The sequence below is a fragment of the Denticeps clupeoides genome, chromosome 3 (assembly GCF_900700375.1).
Source record: "Denticeps clupeoides chromosome 3, fDenClu1.1, whole genome shotgun sequence".
NCBI lineage: Eukaryota > Metazoa > Chordata > Actinopteri > Clupeiformes > Denticipitidae > Denticeps > Denticeps clupeoides.
Window position 1 is genome coordinate 24,952,143 of NC_041709.1, and position 27,353 is coordinate 24,979,495.

Below are 27,353 nucleotides of genomic sequence, written 5' to 3' on the forward strand. Positions count from 1 at the left end.
CCGTACAATTGAGACTAGTGAATAAAATGTTACCCCCTGTTACGTCCTGTTATTTTGGGTGTGTTTCTGTTCTGTGTTTTGTGCTGTTTGCAGGTGCCTGGTGATTGTAAATTGAGCCCACCTGTACCTGCTGTGGGACAGACAGAATAAAAGGAGCCTCAGTCTCCTTTTTCGGGGCTGCGCTTGCCGTGCCATCCACCCACCTGCCTTCCTACCCTTTCCCTTTGACATCACTTCCGGTTTCCCCTGCGCTTCCCCTAGGAGGCGACGCAACTTGTTGTGTCGGCCTGCTTCGGTGTTTGTTTTTCTCTGTTTTCCTGTCTTGTTTGCTGTTATTCGTTGTAATTCGTTTTGTATGTATTTCTTTATTTATATATTTAGTAGTTAATAAAATACTTGTTAAAATTATCCGTTTCGTCACAGTAGGGTTACGTTTGTGTCCTTTCTTTTGTTACGGGCCGGAGCCCCTAGACTGGTTCGTAACACCCCACCTAGGATCGATACAGAATTACCCCCGGTCATAAATTTAAAAAAAAGAGGAATGTCATCTCAAAGTAGAACTCTGCAATAAAGTGGGAAGTGCAGTAATCTGAGTGGGAAAAAAAAAACTTTTAAAAAAGCAAAATGAAAGCAAAAAGGAAAAATAAATATCTGTAATAAAAAACAAGGCCCCACCCCACCTAACCTAGCGGAAGCATCTCCCAAAACTGGAGGCGCGCCACCCACCCCATAACACCCCATCTTCTTGGCACGTCCATGGATGGTGCAGGTAAGCAACTGCCCATCACTACAAGACGTTCCTAATGAAGAGTGACAAATTGTAAATCCAATAACCGTGCACAAAAAATATATATTAAAACTAACCCTGAATAACAAATTTCACTAACCCTCAGGAAAACAGGATTAGTAAAGGAAACTTAAACCTACAACTTGAAGACACCGGCCATTTTAATTCACATTCATAACATAGAAGATATCTACTCACAAAATCAAAATTTCAATATTTATAAAGTTAGCACAAAAAAAAGTGAAGATCGATGTCATAGCTCTATTAGAGTGCATAACCAGATATTCTAAAAGTAGAAAAGAACAAAGCTCACCTTGTGAGAAAGTTTGAGTACAACACCGGGAACATTAGCATCCGCGATATTAACTAGTCACAAAAATGGCAAGTTAGCTAATTAGCTAGAGGGAGTCTGGAACCACCCCTTTTCTCACATTCTTCTCAATAAAGTCCAGCGCCAAAGTGGGATCCTCAAACCTGTGGGTCTGACCATTTGCCAGTGTAATACACAGTGTAGGCGAATAGAGAAGTCCAAAATTAATGTTGTTAGCGGATGTCGCTCTTTTCTTCGCCATCGGCGCTGTAAAGCCGGTAAAATAGAAATCTTCTTGCCCATGTAGAGAAGAAGAGACATTTCTCCAGCTCTTCGCAGGATCTGGTTCCGAACCTGGAACAGGTTCACTCTAATAATGAGTGGACGCGGAGGTTCGCCATCTTTGGTCCTGGGACGTAAGGTACGGTGGGCACGATCCAGTACCGTTTTCTCATCCAGCCCAAGTAGGTCTTGCAGGAACTGAGCCACAAACTCTGTTGGTCGTGGGCCCTCCAGACCCTCGGGAAGTCACACCAAGCAAACATTATTCAATCTCAATTATTCTTCCAAGTCTTCACATTTCCTGGACAGGTAATGTGCGGTTTAATGTTTAAGTTGGACCATACCATTCAGAATTTGGCATTTTTGTGGCCAACTGTGCTTAAAGGTCCCATAGCATGAAAATGTTACTATTCTCTAACATTAATACGAGTTCCTCTAGTCAGTCTATTGTCCTGCAATGAAATGGTGATAGGTGTAAAGAGTGGTTTGGGAGTTCAGAGAGTAGCAGCTCAGATGGTCGGATCTGGAATTTGTCCCCTTGAGTTTTAGTCTTTTTCCTATACAATTAGTTCCAAAAATATATATATTACAAATTCTGGAAAAACACTTTCCGTCTGGTTGGTGAATGGTGTGGATGATACCATGCAAATGCCTCCTCACTTACGCTCTCCTCCCTTGTCCTGCATCTCTCCATCTTCATTAGCATTTAAGGCTACAGATATGAAATGGTGCATCCTTCAGAAATCTCATCGTGGGACTGGCTCAAAGTTCATGGGACCTTTTTTATGGGGTAGTCTGAACATAGTTTGTACATTTTACTGCCTTAAAGTTGAAAAGTTTTTTTTACTTTAATACATTTTTAGATGGGTACTTTTACTTAAGTTGAATTTAAGCAGAGTAAAGCTACTTTTAACGTAATTAGATTTTTAAGTTTTTGTTTTAGGTCTTCCAGTTTAAAAATCACTGTTTCTGAATGACCACTGAGGTTATGAGGCAGACCAACACGTCCTGGATCTTAAGGGCTTTGAGATGAAGAAACCTGAGTCACATACAGGGAGTGCAGAATTATTAGGCAAGTTGTATTTTTGAGGAATAATTTTATTATTGAACAACCATGTTCTCAATGAACCCAAAAAAACTCATTAATATCAAAGCTGAATGTTTTTGGAAGTAGTTTTTTGTTTGTTTTTATTTTTAGCTATTTTAGGGGGATATCTGTGTGTGCAGGTGACTATTACTGTGCATAATTATTAGGCAACTTAACAAAAAACAAATATATACCCATTTCAATTATTTATTTTTACCAGTGAAACCAATTTAACATCTCCACATTCACAAATATACATTTCTGACATTCAAAACAAAACAAAAACAAATCAGCGACCAATATAGCCACCTTTCTTTGCAAGGACACTCAAAAGCCTGCCATCCATGGATTCTGTCAGTGTTTTGATCTGTTCACCATCAACATTGCGTGCAGCAGCAACCACAGCCTCCCAGACACTGTTCAGAGAGGTGTACTCTTTTCCCTCCTTGTAAATCTCACATTTGATGATGGACCACAGGTTCTCAATGGGGTTCAGATCAGGTGAACAAGGAGGCCATGTCATTGGTTTTTCTTCTTTTATACCCTTTCTTGCCAGCCACGCTGTGGAGTACTTGGACGCGTGTGATGGAGCATTGTCCTGCATGAAAATCATGTTTTTCTTGAAGGATGCAGACTTCTTCCTGTACCAGAAACTGGCAGTAGGACTGGGAGTTGAGCTTGACTCCATCCTCAACCCGAAAAGGCCTCACAAGCTCATCTTTGATGATACCAGCCCAAACCAGTACTCCACCTCCACCTTGCTGGCGTCTGAGTCGGACTGGAGCTCTCTGCCCTTTACCAATTCAGCCACGGGCCCATCCATCTGCCCCATCAAGACTCACTCTCATTTAATCAGTCCATAAAACCTTAGAAAAGCCCAGTCTTGACGTTTCAGCTTGTGTGTCTTGTTCAGTGGTGGTCGTGCTTTTGAGCACTCCAGTGATGTTGCAGCTCTAAAATATGGCCAAACTGGTGGCAAGTGGCATCTTGGCAGCTGCACGCTTGACTTTTCTCAGTTCATGGGCAGTTATTTTGCGCCTTGGTTTTTCCAAACACTTCTTGCGACCCTGTTGACTATTTTGAATGAAACGCTTGATTGTTCGATGATCACGCTTCAGAAGCTTTGCAATTTTAAGAGTGCTGCATCCCTCTGCAAGATATCTCACTATTTTTGACTTTTCTGAGCCTGTCAAGTCCTTCTTTTGACCCATTTTGCCAAAGGAAAGGAAGTTGCCTAATAATTATGCACACCTGATATAGGGTGTTGATGTCATTAGACCACACCCCTTCTCATTACAGAGATGCACATCACCTAATATGCTTAATTGGTAGTAGGCTTTCGAGCCTATACAGCTTGGAGTAAGACAACATGCATGAAGAGGATGATGTGGACAAAATACTCATTTGCCTAATAATTCTGCACTCCCTGTAGGTCTTATATCCATTTCTGAACACATGCATCTACAGTTATTAAGATCATCTTATTAGTGCTGCTCATTTAGGAGGTGGTAACTACAAATTATTGTTAACATGTAGATTCCACATTAGACATAACAGTAACTAAATCGTAGATGAATATAGTAATTTCCAAAAATTGCATTTAAAAAATGAAACCCAAAAACAAGCACTTGTTATGTCACATGAGCAACAAATAGTATAGAAATTGATGAGACAAAGCTCAGTGTAGCCAAATGGTTGCCCTGCCTAAAACTAAACTCTTTCCCCACAGCACAGGCAAAGGAAGTGCAGATAAAAACATGTGACTTTGAGATTGCAAGACTTATTTGTCGCCTTGATGGGAAATAGATGACTTTTTCAAAATACAAAAAAACATTTAGTATGATGCACAATCAAAGGAAGTCTGCAGATGAAATTTTCAGCAGTGACAGCCACCAATGGGAGCAAAAGTGAGACAAAGACAAGACAATACTTGGCCGGGCTGAAATGACCTTTTTCCTTTTTTTCCCCTTATTCTAATTTTTAAAATGCAGCAGCATACTGTCATTTGGAAGTATTGTGCAGAAGTAGAAGCTGCTCTCCAGCAATCACTCTAATTAGGTAAGATTTGTTTTAACGTGAAACAGCAGAAGGTAAAGTGAAACGAATCAGAATGGGGGAAGATGAAACAAAATGCTGGCAGAGAGGGAAATAAAGGCCGACGGACAGATGCTGTCATACACATCCCGGCAATCAGCCACTAAGACTGCCTCTCAATGGTATGTGTGTGTGTGTTTTAAGTGGTTTATGGGGGGTTGTGCTCAGTGTGTTTGTGGTGCATGTCTGATGGACCCATCCCGAACGCTGATTACCAGCATTAGATGCACCCATCAACTCCCATCACACTTGATTGCGAGTGCAAAACAGACTCTCTGGACCACAATTATAGGCTTGAGGCGTGTGGACTCGTTCTCCGTGGATTTCAGCTCCTGCTGGTCACGTCCCTTCCCTCTCGGGAGAATGTGCAGAAGGCAGAGGCATTCTTTCACAGAAACCTTCAGTGTCAAGTGTTAACAAAAGAGAGCTGAGCAAATAGTGATAGCAAAATTACACGGTTGTCAACTTGAATCAATTTGATAGATTAGGCATGGACACTTATTTCTATATAGGTTTTTTAATTCTTATTGGCTTTTTTTTCTATCCTCTTATATATCCTGTTTTATTGTTGATTTATTTTTGGGTTGAGCTACACTGAAAAAAAAACACTGGTGAACCTAAAAAAAATGTATAAATCTGTCACACCTAATCTTTTAGAATTGCTATAGTGACATCAGCAGAAGGTGACTCTGCTGTGCTTATATTCTAATTTCAGTCTACAAGGAGCCTAAGCCCAGTAAATATTAACTGTTGAAGGGCAGAAATACGTGATGGTTGGGTACGCTTCTTTTTATTCTTTCCTGCCGACTCATTTTCCACTCGATGTCTGAATGGATGTTATTGATATTTGTAATTAGGAAAAATATGTGAAATAAAGTCACTGGTATCTTAATATATCTGAATTAATTCTGCTTATGTAGATGTGAACACATTACACACAACAGGTAACAGTGACAGGCATGTAGGTAATTACTATTACTTTAGCAATGACATATATCAATAAATCAATCAAACCTGTTGTAACCTGTTTCGTTACGTCAATGCTAAAATATTAGGTGTGAGAGATTACTCTGATTTTAAGTTTAGCCAGTGTTCACTTTTTCAGTGTAAATGAACCAGATCGTTTCTTCTCCAGGGTGTGTAGAATAGAATAGACTCATGAACATGTTTCCCATTGCGTGTGTACCATGTATTAAACCCCTGTTTCATGGCGTTGTATGCGTCCTTCTTCCTCGCCATGTCCAGCCATCATGACAAACTCCTTCTACGACAATTATATAGTCTTTTTATGTAACTTTTTTTTTTTATTCTTACTAATGCTATTGTACCACTTTTGTTTCTGTATGAAGCACTTTGAGCTGCAAAGAATGCATGAATTAAAGAATTACGATTCTGTAACGGGAGGGACATGGACATGTGCAGAAATGGTTGAGCGGGACGGGGCTGCAGCACACGGTGGAGAAAAAAAGGCAGTCTCTGCCGTGGCCGTGAGGCGCTGCATGGGGGCATCAGCGTTAAGGGTCAGTACCAGCAAGATCCAACCGGTGGATTCGCGTCAGGGGGCAGGTCTGTATCATCGGAGAGGGCAATCCAAAAAAAAAAAAAAGGCAAGCGGAGAAAACTGGACGAACCACAGCGACGAGCGAGCAAAAAAAACAACATGGCGGCTGGACGCCAACCCCGGCCTCGTCTACATATAAATGGGGACGTATCAGAATGTGGCAGCTACTGTTCTCACTGGGTAAATTCACTTCGTGTTCTTTAACGATCAGCCCAATTAAGAAATTACTGTGTTATGTAAATACAATAATGAAGGTAGTGTTATTAATGCTCAGCATGTCTTTCTTAGTCTGACCATTAAATGTAGAAATTAAACATGTGCTATTTCACCAGGTTACCCTTTTAGGGATCAGAGTAGAAACACAGAGGGACCCATTAAGCATTTAATCAGCCAAGTCGGAAAGACTCGCAGTGTCATTACAGCCGAATCGGCCGTTACCGGAAACGCTAACGATTCCACACAATTACCTCAGCACCCACCCTGTAGGCTGAGCAAATTGCACGGCTTTCGCACATAAGCCCTGCCATTAGTCCCTTAATAATATTAGAGGGCTAATCATCCGCTGGCAGCGTGGCGCCAGTCGTTGGGAAGGAGTGGCCATCTGGAGCAGCTTTCCTCGCCCACTGCATGAGGGAGATGCACTTTTGTTGTCCAGGGCTTTCATGTTTCTCTGCCGTTTCCCCACGGAAATCCTCCTTACGTCGCTGTTAGTGGGCGCTTCCATGGCAACACTGTCTACTTCCCAAGTCTGGTAGGGCTTGTTTTTTCCCCATCGGTGAGCAAGTCAGAGGTGCAAGCCGGAGCCAGTTCGACCACAGCAACACAACAAGTGCAATGGAGGACCAGGTGTTGAGATGTCAAGTTCTGGTTGACAAACGTCAATTTCTACATTTTACACCTACGTACCATGTACAGAGACTTCAGGTTCAGGTAACATCGCATCTTCACCATGCCGATAGCACTCAACACAAATGTCTGATCCCCTGAATGAAAATTGGAAAAGAAATGATATATCACAGTGATTCCAAATGCTTCTGAATTTCTCGCTTTGTTTAGTTTTTGTTATTAGTTTTATAGTTTTTTAACTCTTTGTGATGCACCTGGACAACCTCACAGTTTTTTTCAGCATCATTCTCTTCCTCCAGAGACGCTCGGTGACAGCGAGCGCATTGCCATGCCGATCAAGTCGTTTCTGTGTTTGTTTACCTCCGCACACCATCAGCCCTGACAGAGGGAGACGGACCATGTGGCAGAAGAGGTCAAAGGGCAGGTGCTATCTCTCTCTGTCTCCAACCCGTCAAAGGAGGGGGGCGCCGGGGGCAAACATCTTCCACACGGGCCCATAAATGATAGAGTGAGCAGGGGTCATGTGTCACTGTTCTATTTCTGCCCAGAGATGAAGGCAGCCACAAAGGTTCCTGGCGCTGACTCACTCCATTGCTTTCAGGCTTCCTCCATCGACGTTCCTTTTCATCCCACTTTGCATTAAAACGTTTTCCCGAAGCCCACGTTCATTCACGGATGTCATCAGAAATTCATCTACACTGCGGCAAGTCTGCGAAAAGGGACTTGCATTATTGTCCCCTCACGTTTGCAAGGCTCACCTCATTATGCTGCCGCCGTGGCTGCTGACTCCACGCCATTGATTTCTCCAGATATGATCCGCGGAGGATCTCCGGCCACGAGGGCTGACTGGCAGCTCTGAAGGAAGATTATTCACCCCGTCCCCCTACTGCTCCCATACCCCCTCCGTCAGAAATGCGCTGCTGCAATTTGACACCTCCGATCCAGGGTTGTTCTGCTGTTTTCTTCGATCTCTCACCTCGGCTCCTGTGTACATCAAAGCAAGCGGGCTCTGGAGCGCAGAACAATGCAGTCAACCCTCTAATGATGCTTCACCAGTGTGGATCAAGCTTTGATTTAAGTAAAAAATACTCACGAGCTGTACTGAGGTTGCAGCCCAGTGACTTCATCTGTCACATGACAGAGGAATTGCTCAGTTATCTGATACAACGGCTGGTTCTACTGCATAACTGTGAAAATAAACGAATAAAAATCTCCTTTCGTGGTTGTAGTGTCTCAGCGGCAACATCTATTGATGCACCGTGGACATTTTTCTCTCTGGCATCTGCACAGCGCATCTCAGAGGCCAGCCAGGACCTCTTCAGACAGGCCATCAGGCTTCTGAAGGGCCTTCTCTTCTCCTCTCCCCCTGGACCCTACAATGTCACTCTAAACTGTCACAGCCTCGCAAACATATGCTGGAAACATGTATATACTTTTTATTATGCGTACTACAGACCATTTCTCTGACTTTTCTGGTAACATTTTTTATTATTCTATTTATTTACACTTAATATGTAAATCTGAGGGGGCTCTGCATCTAATACTAATATACATGTCACCTGTAAGTGTCAATAAAATCTTAAACTCGAATCTACCTTTAAAACAACATACTATTTTCTTTTATTCAGTGTTAAGAGTAAAATACAGGGCACACACTAAACTGTGGGGCTTGTTCCCTGGTGTCGTTTACATATATAAATAGATTAAACTGATGTTTGTGCATGAGACATTTTGATGGGGTTGGGTTTTGAAGCCTCCTGAACAAAGAAGTAGCATGAATGAGAACTGTCAGTCATCTGGCTCCTCCCATTTTAAACAAACATGCTCAGGGTGACAGGGGCAGTGGGGGCCTAGTGGTTAAGGCAGCTGGTTGCTTGTTCGAATCCCGAACCGACAAGGTGCCACTGAGGTGCCACTGAGCAAAGCGCCGTCCCCACACACTGCTCCCCAGGCGCCTGTCATGGCTGCCCACTGCTCAGAAGCATTGTTTCACAATGTCTGGGGTGTATGCACAAAAGCAGAGCATTGTTTCTCAAATAAGTGAATCCACACAGTGCCCAAAATAATGGCTTTTGTAACTATTGTACCTGTTACATTTTATCACAGCAGAAAATAATGATGGTGGCAGGCTTTATCTTGCAGTGAATGCAACAGGAAATGCTTGAATGGTTTTATTTGTTTGCTGAGCCCTCCAGTCACCATCTAGAATGCAGAGTACTGTAAATGGCAGAAGGGTGTGTGCCATTACAACAACATTTTGTTTTCAACGGGCACAAAGTAACATGCCCACAGTTACTTTGTGCCCAAGCTACATGAGACCCCCATAATGCCAGGCAAACAAGAGGAATGGTTGTTGGGAGCCACAAACACTGCAAAGCTACACGATTACAGAGGGGAGTTAAAAAAAACTGTCATTGTACCCGTTCTGGAGAAAGTAGTCCATTCTCTGTTCTGGTACTACAGAAATCCCCACTTGCAGTCCCAACAATGACGGCCCAGTCACTGCAGAGTAAAAGCCGTGACATTGTGAGGCATCTTTTCATTGTGAGGACAGCATTAGTTACCGCTGAGGAGTATTAAAGACTCGGTCAAATAGGATGAACTGGTCGCTGGCTCCTAATGAGGAGGGTAAAAGAGTTACGGTTCCCCACCGGTGAGATGCACAGAGTACAAGACTCCATTAAACCACTTAGGATGGATGGATGAATGGAGGCCTTTTCATCAGCTTTCACACATGCTGCAGAGTTGGCAACAGAAAAAAAGACAGAAACATAAAAGATGATTAAGTTCTAAAAGAAACTCATGCAGGTTTACCACACGCACGTTGTGTCTTATGTCCCATGTGTTTTTCTACTATTTCTGCCTTCACACCACTTGGCTAAGAATAACAAGGCATCAACCAGAATGTATTTAAAAATACAGACAAATTAACAGAGCTGCACAAAAAATTGCAATGTGAGAATACATGACTAGCATGACCTGAAAATCCACTAAAATGAACTAAAATGACATTAAACACAAAAGTTACAAAGTAGAATAACTTTCAGAAACTGACCACAAACCCAATGTTTTGAGAGAATGCGATGACTAAAGAGAAAGAGTAATTGTTCGGCCGATTTTGCATGTATGTCTGATTTCTTTTTCCCATAATGCAACTTGCCACCAAATCCTGATTCATCAGTTCAGGACATGGGCATTCTTCTTCTGCGTCCATGTGTCTTGGTATCCATGAGCCAGGTACTGGTTCACTTTTGAGGTCCTGACCATTGCAAGATCTCTTCCAGCATCAAAATAATAAACCGCCAAGGTGCCACTAAGGTGCCGCTGAGCAAAGAATTATTCCCACACATTGGTCCCTGGGCGTCTGTCATGGCTGCATACTGCTCACTAAGGTGGTGATTTAATGCTGTATATCACAATGACAATCACTTCACTTTCACTTTTTCACTTTCCTTCATGTCGCCTGTCAGTGGTGTTATTTTTGTGGCTGTTCTCTGGTTTTAGAGTTACTCTCTGTAAGGAATATGACCTAACGAAAGTCATGGATACCACAGAGGAGAAACAACCCCGTGGTGTTACTAACTCAAACTCAAACCCCGTAAATCGTGAATTGATGATGAAGCTGTTGACAATCTGTTATGCCCAGCTATGATTCTAAGTAATGATCTGGCCTAACACATTATAAATGAAGGTATATTTGGCATGGAGATGTGATCGAGGTTGACTTACTTTGTAGTAAGATAATACAGATTGTTGACAGCCACGTTATCAAGAGAGAACCTACACACTCATTCCACCAACATTTGCTGCACATGGATCATGATGGATCACGGTTGTGCTATTGCTTGCCTCTTCCGTTGGAGGATGTTAGATCTTGGTGATCAGGATATAGGGCAGATATTAGGATTGAAATTCACTTTGTAATAAAGGTCAGGCTTCAGTCAATGTTTTTGCAAAAATACAATAAAAGCTGAACATTCGGGGTGATTAGGGAGAAATTTACACATTTGTCGGCAGAGGCTAGACACATTTGAGCATCTTTAGCACATTTGGCTAAGCAACCCGGTCACGGTGAACCAGACCCGCTGATCTGCTGACGGGAGCAGCCTAGAGCACGTTTGGCTAAACATTTCTGCAATCTGAATTTAACATGTCCACGCATGTCTAGTACTTTATAAAATCTGGTGTCTCAGTTGCGCTGTACAATATAGATAGAAAAATTGTGTTGTCTGAGACTGAAACCGAGGACGTCTTTGACAATGGGAGGCCTTTAGACTTCATGCATGTTGTAGCAGATGACCCGTGCTGAAGTTAATAGACGTGACACTGGGTAATGATAAGAGCTCTTATTTCTCTGAAGCTCTGAAGCCCCCTGGATATGCACCTTGTAAAAGCAGCATGGCTCCTTGAGAATTCCTATTACTGGAGCATGAAAGGGGTAAGGAAAGCACGACTGGGAAATGGAAAAAGAGACATTTGTCTTCATCAAACAACCCCCCACCCCTTCCCACTCCCCGGTTTCATAAAAGAAGCCAGAATGGGCAGAGAGGCGGAGTCGGCGGGTCATCTATAAATTGTTCAGATGGCATCTAAGGTCCAGGCAAGCTGCAGAGCCATGTCAGCTCAAAAAGATGACTGTATTAAATTCTCCTGGAGACCGAACGAGGGGCCGAGGAGAGAATGGAAAGACGAGCTCTCACAGATGTGTTTACGTCTCCATCCCAGCCCCGATTCTCTTCCTTTAGCTCCTTCCCATAAATCACAGAAACGTGTCCTTTCTCTCCTTTCTGCTCTTATCTGCTGTCTTAGTACAGACAGGACAATTTTTCTTAAGCTTAAGGGGCTCTTATGGAACTCAGTGAAGATGTAAACAACAAAGAGTGGAATAAGACCATTCTAATCCAGTACACGTTAAAAAGCGGCGACATAATTAAACAACACCTTTGCTAATAGGGGTGACCAGGCGGCTCGTTCGCCTTTAATTGCATCGGCCCTGTACGGCCTCATCTTGCACCAGGTGCCAGGGCAGGGTTTTCTAATGGGGACAATAGCATGTTCCGAATGAAAAGGAGATCAAAGAGTCAACACTCTTTATCCTGATATTCGTCTCCTCGATCCCCACCCACGGCTGCCACGAACACAAACGGGCTTGATAAACCCCGGCGAGCTTAATGATAACACTTTAATTAAAGATTTAGATTGAATTGAAGCAATGCGGGAGCCTCCTGCACAATAGCGCTAAAGCGATTTCCTCAAGGGAACAAAGGAGTTTTGATTAGTATTTGTGAGCAAATAAAGCTCAGGGAGAAAATATCACAATTTTTTATAATTAAAGGGAATTATTCACACTGGTCAGAGGAAGGACTGACTATCATACATCTGGCTTATTCTTCAGCCATTGTGGTCCATTGTGCGTTGTGAATGTTTAACATACAAAATATAAATGGCTGTTTTATTTCACCATTCTACCTAAAATGACTAATTAATTAAACAATATCAATTAAATAATTTTGAAATGACTGTGGTGGAAATTAAAAAACGTATGTGGTATCTAAGCATGTATTTTTAAAATCATATCATTTGTTTGGAAGAGTTATTTGGAATGTTATTCAACAAACATCATTTTTTCACTCATTTCTCCATCCATGCTCTTCCATTTGAGTCACTGTTGCTATGGTTACCAAGCATACAAATCCTAACCCAATGATCCCAGAATAAAGTTTTATACAGTGTGGTGGAAATGTCAGTAACCCCAAAGGATATAAGTCTTTTAATTAAAAATTCACAAAAATGTGAATATTATGATACATATTAAACCATTATTATAATATTTGAGTTCATATAATTGATATCAAGTACAAATTGTAGTATTACATTTTAAAAGTGAGAAAATGAAGTGATTGTCACTTGTGATACACAGCATCACAACATATGGTGCACACAGTGAAATTTGTCACTCTGCATTTAACCCATCACCCTTAGTGAGCAGTGGGCAGCCATGACAGGCGCCGGGGAGCAGTGTGTGGGGACGGTGCTTTGCTCAGTGCCACCTCAGTGGCACCTTGGCGGATCGGGATTCGAATCGGCAACCTTCTGATTACTGGGTCAATTCCTTAACCATTAGGCCACCACTGCCCCAAACGTTGTTCATAAAGGCCTCTTATTTTAAGATAGAAAAGAATAGTTGACCTTTAAGTTTTTTCTTGTTGGTGTTGGGTTTCTTATTTCTTCCAGTGACGTGAAAGTTCTGTAAACTACATTACAAGGTGAGTAACTTCAAAAAGCATTCACAGAGTTTGCCTTTCTGTAGGCTATATTTTTCTTTTGGTTATGTCTCCATCTACTGGTCTGTGTCATTTTCTAAAACGCAGATTTTTTTTCAATCTTGGGTTTTTCAACGTGTAGCAAGATTTTTGTTTACGTTGTTATTGAAATCGTGAAATTGAATACATTAAAAAACATATTGATTAGAAAATTAATAACCACATGTAAAATGCGGAAAGTATGTCAAGGCTAAACGATTTACATTTTGACATCCATTGAAGGGCCAGTTTCTTAGTCTATGATGCATCTAGAATATTTAAACAGAAACAATATTTGTTGCAATTTCATTATTAGAAATGGTGTTCTTCTGCAGGGTAAACGTCATTACCCAGAAACCACTTGTAACACGTGACTTAAACGATGCCCTTTGATTGGTGGGCAGTGCAATAAAAGACATGTGACCTTTATGGCGTTAAACTTTTTCCTCAGGCACGTCGTTCTTGAACAGAAATGGCTTGTACTGTGCAGCCTGTTTTAGGGGCGAGCGCCGTAATATTTGGGTGAGTAATTAGTAACCATTAGTAAGATGTAACCAGACATTTTTTTACTGCGCGTGATGTTGACGATAGGTGCTAGCTGGCTAGTCGAGCTAATCGAGCTAATCTCGATGCTATGTGCTTGTGTGTTTGGTTTATAATTGTCTTTTTTTTTTTTTTTTAACTTTGTTGGGTTGCGGGACAGTGTTATGTTATGTTATTATAACCAGACCTCAGTCCGAGAATTTTCTTTTTACAATAAAAATCAGTTTCGTAGTCGCCTTCCAGACCACATGAGCAACCCATTTAGTCATCTAGTCTTTGCATTTGGCACAGATGTTTATAATAAGTGTTGCAGTGCTCAAATCCTGATTCTAGCGCCTCTTGTATAGAATTTTTTTTTTTTTTTTATATATACCATTCCAATGGTCTCCTGATCAGCTGTATGATTTCACCCTTTTGTTTACAGGTCTGTGCAATCTTGCTTGAAGTGAAGGATGTGAGTACTTTGCTTAATCCCCCTTGACTGGATTTGGCAGTAAGTAACTTGTTGGGACTGATTTGGTTCTTTAATGTGGTCCTGGGTGTGAGCTGCAGTGTTGTGCGGTATGCTGGAGATCACCCCGCGCGACCTAGATTATAACAAGGTAGGGCCCAGAAGCCCCACCTTGGCGGTTGCAGGTGTGAGCATTCATACAGCTGTTTGATGTTCATGTATGATACTGCAGACAACACTAATGTTCTCTTTGCTTGAGTAGCATTTCTAACATGCCACTGTTTTTTCCCCTCCCTTCCAGATGAGACTTAATGCAGAAAAACTGAGGATGTGTTCCATGTCTGGAGAGCAGACTGGGACACTGAAGCCTGCTTGTTAACACAATACCCAAATCCTTGTGACTGCACAACCTTTTCAGATTTCTAAGTACTGATCACCTAAATGCCTATCTCTTAGGGGTGTTTAACATCCCACAATGCAGCACACTCCCTCTGATTGTCTAGAACTGCTTGCCTGGTCCCACCTTTGCTGCAGATCCAAGGAATGTGCATCTACACTTCTCTGTGCCAAAGCATAGAAGTGACTTTTGAATCAATTGTTTGGACGTTAAAGTGGCATTGTACAAATGCTAAAATGAAATAAATCTAATTTTAATGTCTCCTTTTTATTTACTGCGTTTATTTTATTTATTTATTTTTTAATGAAGTAGCAGATACCAGGCCCTGTGTGTTAAAGGTTAGCAACCTGTAGTTCTGTCATATGGTCACTAAGCTTGATGTCCCAGAGAACCAAATGCTTTTTCTTAATGAGAATAGTAATCAGGTAGTTTTAGACTTATCTTTAGTGTGTGTATAATTTTACGTTTTCTGGATGGGGAAAAGTATTTGATCAAAATTAAACAATATTAATATGCTTACTGTTACAACGCAAGTTCATTATCTTAGTTGAATGCAGGAAAAATGGTGACGTATGGATTATTTGGGCAGTGGTTGCCTAGCAGGTAAGGAAATGGACCCATAATTGGAAGGGTCACCAAGGGTTAGGGTTTATTAGTTAAAAACAGAGGACCTATTTTGTTGTCACCATGTGCTGTGCTTTTTTTACAATGACAATCCACTTAAAAATCGCATTTGTCAAAGGCTAGATTGTGATTGTCCTGTGGACATGCCAATATGTGCAATAATATATATATATATGGGGGGCTTTTATTAGCCTTTGGATTGTCAGTGTTGGCAATTCCAACCTCTCAGCATCAATGTTTGTTCACTGCCATGATGATGCATATTTGTAGTATATTAGGGCTGTGTGTGTCTATACAGGGTGCGGACAACAGCTGATATGTAAAAATAAATATGAAGGCAATTAAAAGCATTGAGCAGATTAATGAAAGCTCACACTTTGTTACCTGATTGTGTTATAAAAGGTTAGGTAAAGTGGGATACTAGACAAATGTGTTCTACAGAGTTCCCCACCGGATGCCGAGCTCCACTTCTGTAATGACTGGTTCCAAACAAAGGAGGGCAGTGGCACCTCAGACCTCCCTTTACAGCCCAGAACGTGTGGCAAGCCAGATAGCCCTTTAATCCTCTCGGATCCGTTTTGGATTTACCTTCCGATTCAGTTTCGGTCACCACCCAGTTTTTCAATTAGTGGAACAGTGAAAGAACTACGGTCTGCACAGTAGTAAATAGTGTATTTGCACTAATATTGATGGTAATAATTCACGTAACAGAACAGTTACCTGAATATCATTTACCATATCAGGCTACAGATGATGATAAATTAAGAGGCCGAAAGAGCCGGTTCTTCTTCGTATGCTGTTTCGATCTGTAAGAACTTCCCATCACTATTGGGCTCAAGGAGGCCGACTCTAATAACCTTCGAAGAGCGTGCGTGGTTGCATTAAAGGCCGCTCCGGCTTGCCGCAGTCCATGTGGCAAACTGCGTCTGGAAAAACACAGCGGGCGAAAACGCAGCGAGGGGCGGAGCGACGCGGAAATTTATCAACGAGCGGGCGGAGGAGTCGGTCTCCGCAGACAGCTGACCTCGTCCCGGGCTGGAGTCCTGCCTCGGGAGCGACATGAGAGGTGTACGGGGCGTCCCCGCTTCCGCGGCATAAACGTCACCCTAAAGCGCCCAGTATGTTTTGACAAACGTTATCATATTAACAGCAGCAATAATATTTAACAATAATTAATAACAATAACAAGAGTAGTACCGTTGGTCGTTGGAGAACCTGGAATACGCCACTTTTTTTCTGCTGGTAAGTAAACGCTTTTCTGCCGCAACGCTGCCTGAACACACGGTGTAGCCTCGTTAGCTTCGCTGTTTTAACCCCCCTACGCGGCCACTGGTGTAATTCACTGCGGACGCGGCTACTATTCTTCTATCAAATCGCCGGCTTCCCCGCACATTTCCTCTCGTTAATCCGCCGGCGGCCGACTAATCGCCCGGCGCCGTGCCGGTTCGGCTAGGTGGCTAGCATGCGCTAACTAGCCGGCTGTTCGCCTTGACTAGTTTCTGCTTCAACACACACGCGACCATTAACAAGTGTGTGGACGTTGAGGACTTCTGTGATCCCTAACCTTCTTCCTGCCTGTTTCAGGTGTTTCACAAACTAACCATGCTGGTAAAACGGCCATTTTTTATTTGCTGTGTAGATTCTAGAGACCTAGAAGTAATGTAGAGATTAGCCTTGCCAGCAGCAGTGCCATTTTTGTCCGAGTTTAGTTTGTATTTTCCCCCGTAGCGCCTTCGTACCTAATGATGTTGTTCGGCGCAGTGAGAATGCAACATGTTTCGTCCTGTACGAGGTGGGGGAAAAATCACGCCATCGGTGCAGTCCAGAGCAAAACAACATTCCTGAAAAGCTGCAGATGTTTCTGAAACTCCACATCTGTTTACTCAGCCAGGTTCCTCCCCAGAGGGATGATCACCCTCCTTTACTGTTAATGTGTACAAATTGTGGCACATCATTGGTACATTTAGGTACATTTACGGTATTTATCAGATGCCGTACAGGGACAGTCTCCCCCCTGGAGCAACTTAGGGTTAAGTGGGATTTGAACCTGCGTCTTCTGGTTCACAGGCGAGTGTGTTACCCACTAGGCTACTACCTCCCTGGCATCATGGTTCACTCAACGTTAAACAACATAAACAGCAGAACGGATCCATAACAAGGCAATGAAATCTGTGTGCTGGAGTAAATAGATTTTATAAATAAATGTAATATAAATAAATTTATGAGTATTATTCTGACACAAATGGGCAATATTTCTACTGTGCAATAACATGTAACTTACACACTATAAATATTAAACAGCGTACATAAAACAATACTCCATTGTTTATTCTTCCTACATGTATATAGCGCATGGGAAGAATATAACGCTGTGTATAGCGCTGTCACTTCACTTGTTATTCCTGCCCCTTATTGTATTGTATTTTTCTATATTTGTATTTTCTGCTCTATTCGCTACTTTGAGGTCTGCACTGAATGAGCTGCTTTTAATGTTATTGTATAGTAACATGTTAGAACATTGATTTTTTTTATTTTTTTTTTCTTGCATCCAGCGCCCAACCCTGCCAGTAGTCTAGTGTTAGTGCCCATGCACCACTGCAGCGAATGAATCACTGCCGCTGCGTTTATCAATGGCAGGGCCGGCGCCTTCACCCGAGACGGCTCTGAATGGCCAGTCGCAGTATTTCTCAGCCGACTGGTGCATTCAGCTGGCAGCCTTGCCGCGGCCATTCAGGCTGTCTTTTTAAAAGTCTGGTCACTTCACTCCGCCATGTCCTTGGTGGTGCCCAGGACAGTGAACATTCCTGTGGCTGCAGGCCCCGGTGAAAGCATGGAATATCACTTGCAGGATTGGATGTGAATATTGAAGATATTCAACGCGTATGAATTTGGAATAAAAAAAAAAACAAAAAAAAAAAACGGTTAACTTGAATTATTTAATGAAAACATCAACATTAATCAAAAACCTGGGTGGCTTTGCATCATCGTAGGCATCCTTTTTCCAAACTGCTTTATTGTTATATGAGTGTAACACTTCTGTTTTTTTTTTTTTTAAACAGGTTGTGGGCATCCCTGAGACTTGTGCCATGGTGCAAAAATACCAGTCTCCCGTAAGGGTCTACAAGTACCCTTTTGAGCTGGTCATGGCGGTAAGTGTTGTCATGGTAACGCCTACTTTGTTCCAGGACCTCCTGAACATTTTTTTTTGGTCTTTTTAAAACATCTGTTTAGCTTCAGATGTGGTTATCTCTCTGGCTTTTCGGGTTGTCCGCACAAACGCACAGGATGGTTCGGGTGAATGACTTCAGTGCAAATTAATATGCTAAACACATTCAAATAACATTGGACTGCACTGTATCACCCTTCAGGCTTGTCGAGCAAAAATGCGGTGGCTTGAGAATATGCAGCGCTCTTAAACCACTGCAGTGAGCCTCGACTGTCAAAAAAATGTACAGTGGGCAGTTTGGAAAAAAATGAAGCATGCAGGTCCACCTGAGCTATGCGACACTGTCATGTGTTTAAAGTGCCTCTTGGCTTTTATAATCGTTGGTTGTCATGGTGTGAGGGAGGCGGGGGTTGTCTGAAAAGCACGCGGTGACTGTACTGGTTCGATGACTGATTTTTTATTTTTTTTATTGTTATTATTATTAATTTAGCACAATTAACTGGGGCGTTGCCAGAACCTCACATGCATTAGGATTGGTCTAAATGTTTGGTAATATTTGGATGCTAACACTGAAATAAAGCTGGGGCAAATTGCCAAATGTATCTATTGGGATTTTTGTGATAGATTTCTGCATTTTACCCTTTTTTTTTTTTTCCCTCTGAGATCATGATCATACCAGTCATTTGTGTCATAATGGTAACTGTTAATCTTCATGGACATACTGCACAATTTGTGCAGGCTCTAATCTTTTTATGTAAGAGAACTGTGGCAGAAATCTCTGGCCACGAGTTCATATTTGTAGACATATGGACAGTTTGTCAAGGACTTTCTGCAGTCTGGACTTTTACAACAAATCGTCTTTACATTCTCACTATTACTTCGTCTGGCACTTGGTGGTAATAAATCTACAAACCAGAATTTCTCCGGCTCCTAGCAACCTATATAATATCTCTATAAACACACACACACACACACACACAGTGGGATTCCTCTAAACCTGCCGCTAACAATAATCACAGCGGGTCTCTGGAATGTTCTGGTCATTTCCAACTTCTTTTTTCTTCCCTCCTCCTCCCCCACAGTACACATCGACATATCCATCTGCTGAGTTTGGTTGTGTTTTCTGGATGTCAGATTCTGATCAATTTTTTAGAAATGTTTTTGTGGCGTTTCTTAGCAACGGGTAGACTGCAGCATTCTGAGTAAATGCAGCAGGTTATTGGTCTGCAACGTTATTGCGTGGAAATAAAATACAAAAGGGCCATCATGAAACCTGTAGTGACCGGACTGCCGTACCATGTTTTGCCGATGTTGTCTGTAGGTTTCACACTGAACTGGGGAACTTGTACTTCCTCTTTTCACCAGTTTTTTTCCACCCTCTACAGAGAAAAGCTTTTCCTTCAAGGCGTTCCTTTTCGAGGGAGACGAGGACACTCTTGGTCTCACAATAACAGGAAGTGGGTCAGATACTGTTGTTGCGGTTACAGTGCTCGTACAGTTCATTCAGCGACGCCTCCCGGGAGACACGAGGAATGTTCGGCCGGAGCTTTCCCCGGTTCTCGCCCCAGGCCCGTTCGGCCTTGTCGGCAAGTTGCGCCTGCAGTGTCCATCACTGCAGAGGGGCATTAGCGCGCCGTAAGCCTGCTTTGTCCATTGAAATGAGGGCTGCGCTAATCTGCTCCACACAAAAGCGCCATTGGCTCCGGTATTAATGCTCCCGGGGACACGATGTGCTGGAACGTTCCTGTACACACCAGGGTCCCGTCAGCAGGAGGGGGGCTGTATTTGACCATTTTAGACAAATACCCCCACACGACAAGGGCACATCTGCTTTGATGCCGCTCCAGTAACCACATGTGCTGAAAATGTGCCAGGGCAGATCTTTTCCAGGAACTCCGACTGCCAGGGAGTAGATTCTAGGCATAGTCCTGTCATGATTCATACTGGTTTTTATTTCCTTCATCAAAATGGCAGTGTGATGGGGCAAATACATATTCACAAATGCATTGGTGGCGAGTGGTGACGGAGGCGAGGGCAGTGAAAGGGCTGCTTGACGTGACTTGGCGTTGTGGCGCCAGTTGTGTGGTGATTTGTTTGGTTATGGTACCGGTTAAAAACGCTAAGCTGAAGAAAATAGTGATTTTTAAAATCCGTATGTCAATTTAGAAAACCTTTATGTGATCTGTGATTTGTTTTTACAATATCGCCCAGCCATGCTTCATGCTTAGTTAAACCTAGCAGGCGTTAGTTGCGTTAGCTCTAGTTTAAAGACTTTATTGTCATTGCACAGACGTACTTAATACAACAGTACAACAAAACTGAGGTCCAGTGCAGAATTCCATGAAAGAAAAGAAAGATTAAAAGGTAGTAACATCAAATAAATACAAATCTTGAATGAGTGAGGTAGCGTACTGGTGTGAACTGTATTATAATGTAATATAGTGACATCTGAGCAGATGCAGTGTGTATGTTTCCAGTTTGTGTTTTAGTGCTATTGCCTGGTTGTAAAATCTGTCCTCTGCGCCCCAAACCTCCTGCCAGAGGGCAGCATCTGAAACACCCCATGTCCCGGGTGTGTGTAGTCTCTAGTGATGCCGCGGGGCGTCCTTTAGGGAAGGAAGCGAGTGACCAATGGTTTTCCCTGCGGTGCTGATGACCACCTGTAGTGACTGTCATCGTGCAGCTCGAGTACCACACAGAGCTGCAATATGTCAGCGCGCCCTCAATGGAGCATCGGTAGAAGACGGTCAGCAGCTCCTTCCCCATGTTAACTCTCCTGAGGATCCTCAGAAAATGGAGTCACTGTTAGGCCTTCTTTACCACCACCACCAAGGTGCTGGAGCTGCATTTCAGATCTGGAATCAAGAACTTCTTTTGTAGATGGGTTGAAGGTTAGCTGTTGCTAATAACAGCTCTCTGCACCCAACAATGTAATTTCGGCTGCCACATGGTGACCAGTGTTCAACACGGTGCCACCTTCATCCCCTGTAATGAGTATTTGCGCTCAAGGTCCACAATTATGACTAGTGCCATCTGCTCTGTGCGCACGGGCCGGGGATGAAAATGGTACCTTCCCTGGATTATTTCCCACCGCTTCAAGATAAAGTCTCAGCCGGCGCTTTTCAACCGTCCTGACCCATTTTGATGCCCTCACATAATCCACCAGGCACTGCAGCAACACTGCAGTGTTTTTTTTTTTTTTTTTTTTTTTTTTTTTTGGGTTCTTGCTCCTATTGAAAAGGGTCTCATTTTGTAATTTTCACCATTTTACTTACTGCTGGAAAATACTGTCGTCTTTGGCTTCAATATCAATTTCAGGTCCAATATGGTGTGGATTGTGAATCTGATGTATGCATTTACATGTGTTTTACATATGAATGATTACCTCCAGTTCTCTTGTTCTCTGTATACAAACTGTCCCAGAAGAAGCATGACTGTCTTTAAAGGCGTATTTATCAGTTCGAAACAACGCAGGTCCAGCTTCCAAATAGCTTGGAGGCAAAACGAAGGAATACCAGTACATGCGATAAAATTTCTGTGTCGAGGCAGCAGAGGTGTAACAAAATTTAAGTATGATTATTCATCGTACAGTCTACACAACTTTATTCCCAAATGCTTTCGATCCATTTTACACCGTGTGATTTTTGTAGTGATCTGATGAGATCGTGCAGTGCCTGTGACGAGGAGGTAAAGTAAAAATGAGCAGGCATTTGTGGAAATGATGTAAACAACACCATTCACTAACCACAATTTGGCACAGACAGGAAGTAGTGTCTGCATTTTTCCAGAAAAAATAAAATGAATTCCCCCAATGGTTCCCCCACAAACATTTGTGCTCATTTTTACATTGAATCACCGAGCAACTGCAATGATTCACAATTTCGGACGCCACAGTCGGTGGAGTTACTTTTTTAGGGGAGTGGTGGGAAAATTCTCTGGGCGGAAAAATCATGAGAAACGGGAGGTAACCTTTCCCTTAATGATGTCATAAGAGGACAAATTCCAGATCTTACCGTCTGAGCTGCCACTCTCTGAACGGTGAATGACCAAAGCTATCTTTTAAAAGACTAAAGACATGGTTTTATTCACTAGCCTTTTTTGGACCATTCATTTTTCAATCTGTTGTCATGTATAGCTACACTGCAAAAAAAGCTTTTCTTACCTAGTAATTTTGTCTCGTTTCCAGTCCAAATATCTAAAAAATCTTAAATCAAGATTACTAGACAAGAAAAATGGCATGAGAAAATTAAGTGATGCTTAAAACTTCTGTTTTAATATTATATCTCATTAAGATTAGTTTTCTTACCCCATTGGCAGATAATTTTGCTTGTTTTAAACAAGCAATCTCTTAATTTTGAGATGTTTTATCAGAAAACAAGACATCATTTCTTATGCTATTTCATGTGTCTAGTAAATGTATCTTGATTTAAGATTTTTTAGAGATTTGGACTGAAATCAGGACAAAACTACTAAGTTAGAAAAGCATTTTTTTGCTGTGTGTGTGTCAGTGTGAGTTTGTGTGTGTGCATCTGCAGTGTAGTGTAGTTCTGACATTCAAACAAATCCTGTTAAATTTTCTGATTTGTATTGTTCTTTGTTTTTTTTATTAATTATTTATCGTTTTGGCAGCTCAGATGGCACTTTATTTAAAAAAAAAAAAAAGTATATTTGGCAGATGTAAAGCATACACGTGTATGTTTTTTGTGTTTATTTTATTATTATTATTATTATTATTATTAACAGCTCAAGGAGCAACATGTTTGTGCACTTTCGAAAGATTTTGGTTCTGTTTTTGAATAAAGGATTGGAATAGAATGCTTTTCTTGTTTTGTTTTGATCCGATTATACGATTAATAAAAAATATTTGACAGATTAATCGATTATTAAAATAATCGTTAGTTGCAGCCCTAGTGTGTACTGTAGTGTTTGACCATAAACATGTCCCACATGTACTCAATTGCACTCTCTCTCTCTTTTTTTTTTTTTTTTTTTTTTTGTTTTGTTTGTCTGTATGTCATGTGACACGAGCTGGCATCATGCGCTCTTTGCAGTCGCCAGTTTCATCTTTCATGTTTTTTATCTGCAAAGCTTCCAGGAACTTGTGCCCTGTCAACAGACTCAGTGTAATATAACTTTAAATTTTTATTCATAACTTATATAATATTTACAGCCCCCTCACCTTTTTATTTCTAACATTTAAAAAAAAAAAAAAAATGATTGTAAGCAACTTTTCAGCAATAAAGGCATCATCCTTGTAACTGAGTTGGTTTATGTTGTGTTGAATAAGACCATCCTCAGACGGCTTTCTAAACTCGCAGCTTCTCACGCGCCACACTTCCTGTTTTGGTTGTGGAGACAGTCTGTGTCTGTTGACTGAGTACTTTCATCCTGTGTTGCGGAGCCAAGCCTCCCCAGCCCCGGGTTGGGAAGGGAAGGAACCAGTTACTTGATCTTCCTGAAACTGGTGCCATGTTTAACTCCATGTAAGGAAATATATTGATGGCAAATGAGCGTGTTTCCTTAATATCATATTTCTCAATAATCTGTAGAACGTGAAGAACCCTTTTTTTTTTTTTTTTTTTTTCTCCAAATGACCTACTTCTGTTCGTGGTATTTGTATCAAATTACAATACATGCGACTCTGGGGACGGTTGGGGATTTATTATACTCGCAGATTTTTCTGGTTGTGTAACCACGCGTCAGCAGGGTCATTTCATGACTAATACCCGTTTCCATGAATGGACAGGGAACTGTGCCACGTTTAATGGGCTCTTATGGAGACGCGGTGCTAAAGTGGTCGGGGTGGGACGACGACGACAAGTTGATCCTATTGATTGACGCGTGCCTCGCCTCCGGCGACGAGTGCCCCCTTAAATACATGACGCGCCAGTTCGAGCGAATAAAAAAAAAAAAAAAAAAAAAAAACACGTTCTGGCACCTTCTTTTTCCCCTCTGGTAATTACAAAGACAAACACAGAAAGCCAGTTTTAACAATGTTCTTATATGCACTAACCGGTCTTTTTTTGCTGTGGACCGAATTTCTCAAATGAAATGTGGGTTTTGTGTTTTGTTGAATGTGTAGGGTCTGAATTTTTCTTTCCTACTCCTTTGAACATGTAATATAATCAAAACAATCATAATCAGGCATTGATGAAAAATGGCTTTTTCATAATAAGGCAGCTAAGTTCAAATACATAATATTTCTGTAATATTTAAGAGATTGAAGAGACCGCAATGGATGCTGCAGTCAGAGGAGAAAAAAAAAAAAATGTTACAGAGGCAAGGTATTCCCACCCCAAAAGATTTGAGGTAAAAGTGGAATAAACCACGAGAGGAATTTTGATACACTGTCCTGTGATCAAGTACCAGTGTTTTAGGATACCCTAGGTACAAAAAGCATACTGGTTCAAATGTAGGTCAAAAATGGGTAAGGGATCCAGTAAACCAGAGCCAAAAGAAAAACTAAAATGTAAAAACTGGAAATATGTAGAGCAGGGTTACTACCCTGTAACAAATGTTTACAGGGTAAACCCCATTTACTACCTGAGCTGGACTGTCCCTGTAACTACTGATTGTAACCCGCTCTGGATAAGGGCGTCTGATGTAATAATGAAGGAAGTGTTACATGCGCTCAGTGGGACAAGAAGCAAGTGTCCTGCAGGAATTTACTTTTTAAATCTTTGATAAACTGCCCGCCATTATCATCACTGCTTTGTCCCTGCTTGGTTTACCATGTGACCTTCATGCAATTTTTTTCCCCCTCAATGTTTTAATGTTGTTCCCACAAAAGCAAACAAGGTAAACGCAAGGTAAAAAGTTCACACGAGTTATATGCTGGGAACTGTAAGAACGAACATGATTACGTAAAAAGACGTTAATAGAATGTGTACTTGTGAGCTTGTCTCCCGCACTTATTAATAAAGTCATTTAAGCGTTATGTTCCAGAATTCATTGGAACAAATAGATTCAGTTGAATACCCACCCCGATTCTCTACATTTTATATCTTAAGTGCCGTTTGTTCCTGATGCCGGGCAGGGCTTTATTAATAGCCTCTGACCTTCCCTCGGGCTTATTACACAACGGCCACTTCAGAGGCACTGCTAAGCTTTCTGTTATCAACGGGTCCAGATGACTTGCGCTGGAGGTCAACTGATTACCATTTGCCTACCCACAATTATGTGTTATTTCTGTTCTACACAATACCTTCTTATCCAGACCATTATGGGTCACAAAGATGCTGGGTCGTCCCCGTAGGTTATTGTTTTCACCACAAGTCTACTTGTGGTAGGTAATCAGACAGAGCCCAAAAATAGCCTACGTCACATACATATGACCTTTCATGTTTACAAAAAAATACACTGTTATCTGAGCGCTTCATCTATTCATGAATTTGGAAAAAAACTGGTGAATCTTATGACTAATTTGTGAAATGTCTCTTTCTTATGATATCATAAACCGATATGAGTTTGTCTATTTGTGACTAAATTACTGCCTCTGTCTGTACTTAAGTATTAACTTCTGCACATATTGACACCAGCATTTACCAGACACCCTTATACAGAGCAACTTACAACCAGTAGTTACAGGGACATTCCCCCCCTGGAGACACGCAGTGTCTTGCATTTCGTATAATTATAAATTTGTATGATTACTAATATTGGTTTATTTCCAGATCTAGTCACGCTTCATAAACATTTATATCAACCTGGCTGTTTCATTGGTGCAGATGCTTAGCCATCTCGTTTTTGTTGTTAGTGAATATCAAGGGTTATTTTGCTGCAGTGGGTGAAGTAAATCTCAATTTGTGGCGAGTACCATTGGAAATACCAAACTGCTGGGATAACAATGATTTACAGGTCATCTGTAATTTTGCTGTCAAAAAAAGCTTGTTTCTGGAGACCAGTGGCATCCTTTCATCTGAAGTGGTTATCTTTATTGCTTAATTCAATTTTGTTTGCATCTGATAATCTCATTAGATCATTACATAGTCTCGTCATAGAATCTCGTCAGCCTAATTGACTCCATGGGGTGTTTTTGAGCCCTTCCCCGAACTTGTGCGTCAGCGTAGAGCAGTTTTAGTCACCAATGGCCGATGGTGACGTTAGCTCGCAGACTCAATCCATTCCAGGCATACCAGCTGATCTCTGATCAGTTTAAATTACAAAAATCATGGGTGGGTTGTTCAAAAATGGGTGCATTATTGCACATTTTATTGGTCTTTAACATTGTAAAACACTTCAGAAAGTGTGGAGATGACGCATGGCCACCATTTGTGCACGTGGATGTAGACTGTGTCTGTGGCTTCTTTGCTTGCGTGTGTGTTTAGGCTCTGATTGGGTCGTATTGATTCACGATAGTGGCACAGAAGAGAGGAGCGCCCGCGGCATCGACACCGCAGTCAGGCGTCAGCGGGGACCGTGTGACCTTGATGGGGCTTTTTAATTAGCGCCGCTTGCGCTCGACGATCACATGATCACACAAGCCTTTTTGAATGTAATTTCCATAGAAAGCCACGCCGATTTTGGAATCATTCTTTATTGTACATGATCAGCGATGCAGGAACCCACACAAGTCTCCCTCTCACCACATCTGACCAGAAGCAGCATTCAAGCATTCACCACCCCTCCAACCTCCCGCCAACAGATCTAACGCCATTGAAGGACTTGCCTTGTTTGAGTGTCTAGAACAACCGACGTCAGGCATTTTTGCATTGGATCCCGCTCGTGGCCAAAAACCCAATGTATGTTGTGCCAGATTTTGCTTATGTCTGCACACTAGATGTTTCTGTGTGTGAATTCCAGTTTATTTGTTAACTTGTTTATGGGTAGGGATGCACCGATTCCAGTATCAGGTTCTGGCCTGAGACCAGGCTCACTTGCGGAAATTCCTGCATAGCTAAAAC

The 27,353-nt window shown here is 41.9% G+C and overlaps 1 protein-coding gene and 1 long non-coding RNA gene across 4 annotated transcripts in view; both read left to right on the plus strand.

Moving 5' to 3' along the window:
• Window positions 1-13,667: 13,667 nt before the first annotated feature.
• On the plus strand, window positions 13,668-14,927 carry LOC114786877 (uncharacterized). The gene is made up of 3 exons (XR_003749260.1): window positions 13,668-13,791; window positions 14,237-14,305; window positions 14,565-14,927. It is a non-coding gene; the product is annotated as an uncharacterized LOC114786877 (long non-coding RNA).
• Window positions 14,928-16,015: 1,088 nt separating this feature from the next.
• LOC114787101 (SEC14-like protein 1) overlaps window positions 16,016-27,353 on the plus strand; it is a 28,079-nt gene continuing 16,741 nt past the window's right edge. Inside the window, exons 1-3 of one of the 3 annotated variants that reach the window (XM_028974873.1) lie at window positions 16,016-16,526; window positions 16,869-16,892; window positions 18,344-18,433. In XM_028974873.1, the coding sequence (XP_028830706.1) occupies window positions 16,887-16,892; window positions 18,344-18,433 (96 nt within the window). In that variant the 5' untranslated portion in view covers window positions 16,016-16,526; window positions 16,869-16,886. The remainder of the gene's footprint in view (window positions 16,527-16,868; window positions 16,893-18,343; window positions 18,434-27,353) is intronic. The other 2 variants (XM_028974874.1, XM_028974875.1) reach the window with 2 other exon arrangements.